Here is a 2,114-nt window from a genome sequence, read left to right on the forward strand (position 1 = left end):
GGGGGGCAGCTGGGGGGCAATAACCCCGGGGGGGGTAATTGAGGGCACCAGGGAGGGCACACAGGGAGGGCAGAGGTGACATTGTCACTGTTCTCAGATGGTGCTGTACTTGTCCTTCCCCGTGGGACTGTTCTGGGTGTCCAACCAGGCTGACCTCTTCCAACGTTACGTGATTCAGCGCAAGGTGACAGCAGGGATCAGGGGCAGGGAGGAATACAGGTGACATTGTCCCTACCCACAGGGATGTCATCTGTGTCTCCTGTTCCCTGTCCCCTCACTCTCTCTCCTTCCAGAGGGACATCTTCCCACCTGACAACCCTGAGAGGGTAAGAGAACGGTGTCCCCAGCATCCCTGGGCTGTCCCCCCAGTGTCCCTCACAGTGTCCCCAACACCCCCCAGTGTCCCCCTGGTGTCCTGCCCCTGCCAGTGCCACCCTCAAGGACAGAGGGGACGCCTGGGGACACTTCTGTCCCCATGTCCCCTGTCCTCCTGTCCCCTGTGTCCCTTGTCTCCACTATCCCCCCATCCCTATGTCCTATGATGTCCCCTGTCCCCCGACCCCTATCCTCCTGTCCCCTGTCCCTGTGTCCCCTGATGCCCCCATGTCACCTATCTTCATGTTGTATTTTCCCATGTCCCCTGGTCCCCACCGTCCCCATGTCCCCTGATGTCACTGTCCCCACAGCGCAGGGCGATAGCTGAGCTGAAGCAAAGGCTGCGCGAGGGGAAGGGGACGCAGGCCTGAGGGACACCCGTGGGGACACTGAGGACACACAGCCACCCCCGTGGGGACGCCCAGGGGACACCCAGGACAACGAGGACACACAGCCACCCCCGTGGGGACACCAAGGAGAGCAGTGCCAGGACACGGCGGTGACACAAGGGACGTGTGGCTGCAGGTGATGGCACTGTGTGACACTGTTGGGGACAAATGATATGTCATAGTGTTCTGGTGCCATAGAGTCACAAAATCATCAAGGAGATCTCTAAGATGATCAGTTGCAACCATTAACTTGTCGCTGCTGTGACCCTTCAGCTCAAAGTGCCACATCCAGGTGCCTCTTGGAGACTTCCAGGGCTGGTGACTCCACCACCTCCCTGGACTAGATTCCATGGCCATTCCCTCTAGTCATCTCCCTGCAGCCGTGGCACACCTCTCTTCAGCCCCTGTCAGGGAGTTGGACAGACCCATGAGGTTATCTCTGAGCCTCTGAGGAGCCTCACTGACCGTGTGTTCTAGACCTTTGATGAGTCTTGTTGGTCATGTGTTCTAGACCTTTGCTGAGCTTTGTTGGCCGTGTGACCTAGGCCGTTCATGAGCCTTGTTGGCCATGGGTTCTAGATCTCTGATGAGCCTCATTGGCCATGTGTTCTAGGCCTTTGAGGAGCCTCGTTGGCCACGTGTTTAGGCAGAACAGAGGAACGTGTAGCCATGTCCTGGTGGCATCACTGTGATCTTGGTTACACCTGTGTTGTCATCATGGTCATGTGTGACGTCTCTCCAGGACTGCAGAGGTGACAGTGGTGACATGTGACCCCCCCAGTGTCCCCACCCCCCATCCAGAGGTGACATGTGACCCCACTGTGTCCCCACCCTCAGTCCAGAGGTGACGTGACCCCCCCGGTGTCCCCACCCCAATCCAGAGATGACATGTGACCCCCAGTGTCCCCCCATCCAGAGGTGACATGTGACCCCCTGTGTCCCCACCTTCAGTCCAGAGGTGACGTGACCCTTATAATTCACAATTTTTCACATAATGGCTAGTATTGGAATCAGATATCCTTATAAATTTTGGGCACCTAATAATACTGCTCTCCCACAGTAAATGTCTGAGTTCCTCCGGTGACAGTGGTGTGACCCCCCCAGTGTCCCCACCCCCCATCCAGAGGTGACATGTGACCCCACTGTGTCCCCACCCTCAGTCCAGAGGTGACGTGACCCCCCCGGTGTCCCCACCCCAATCCAGAGATGACATGTGACCCCCAGTGTCCCTCCATCCAGAGGTGACATGTGACCCCCTGTGTCCCCACCTTCAGTCCAGAGGTGATGTGACCCCCCCGGTGTCCCCACCCCCAATCCAGACGTGACATGTGCCCCCCCCAGTGTCCCCTA

At 58.1% G+C, this 2,114-nt stretch overlaps 1 protein-coding gene across 1 annotated transcript; it reads left to right on the forward strand.

Annotated features, from left to right (window-relative positions):
- Positions 1–97: 97 nt before the first annotated feature.
- PET100 (PET100 homolog (S. cerevisiae)) lies at positions 98–326 on the forward strand (the record flags this gene model as incomplete). Its single annotated transcript, XM_009070190.1, has 2 exons — positions 98–184; positions 294–326. Coding segments are annotated over exons 1-2 (120 nt in total), but the record flags the coding sequence as incomplete, so codon positions are not given.
- Between the last annotated feature and the right edge of the window lie 1,788 nt (positions 327–2,114).

This window comes from Acanthisitta chloris, unplaced genomic scaffold (assembly GCF_000695815.1).
Source record: "Acanthisitta chloris isolate BGI_N310 unplaced genomic scaffold, ASM69581v1 scaffold22042, whole genome shotgun sequence".
NCBI classification, from domain to species: domain Eukaryota; kingdom Metazoa; phylum Chordata; class Aves; order Passeriformes; family Acanthisittidae; genus Acanthisitta; species Acanthisitta chloris.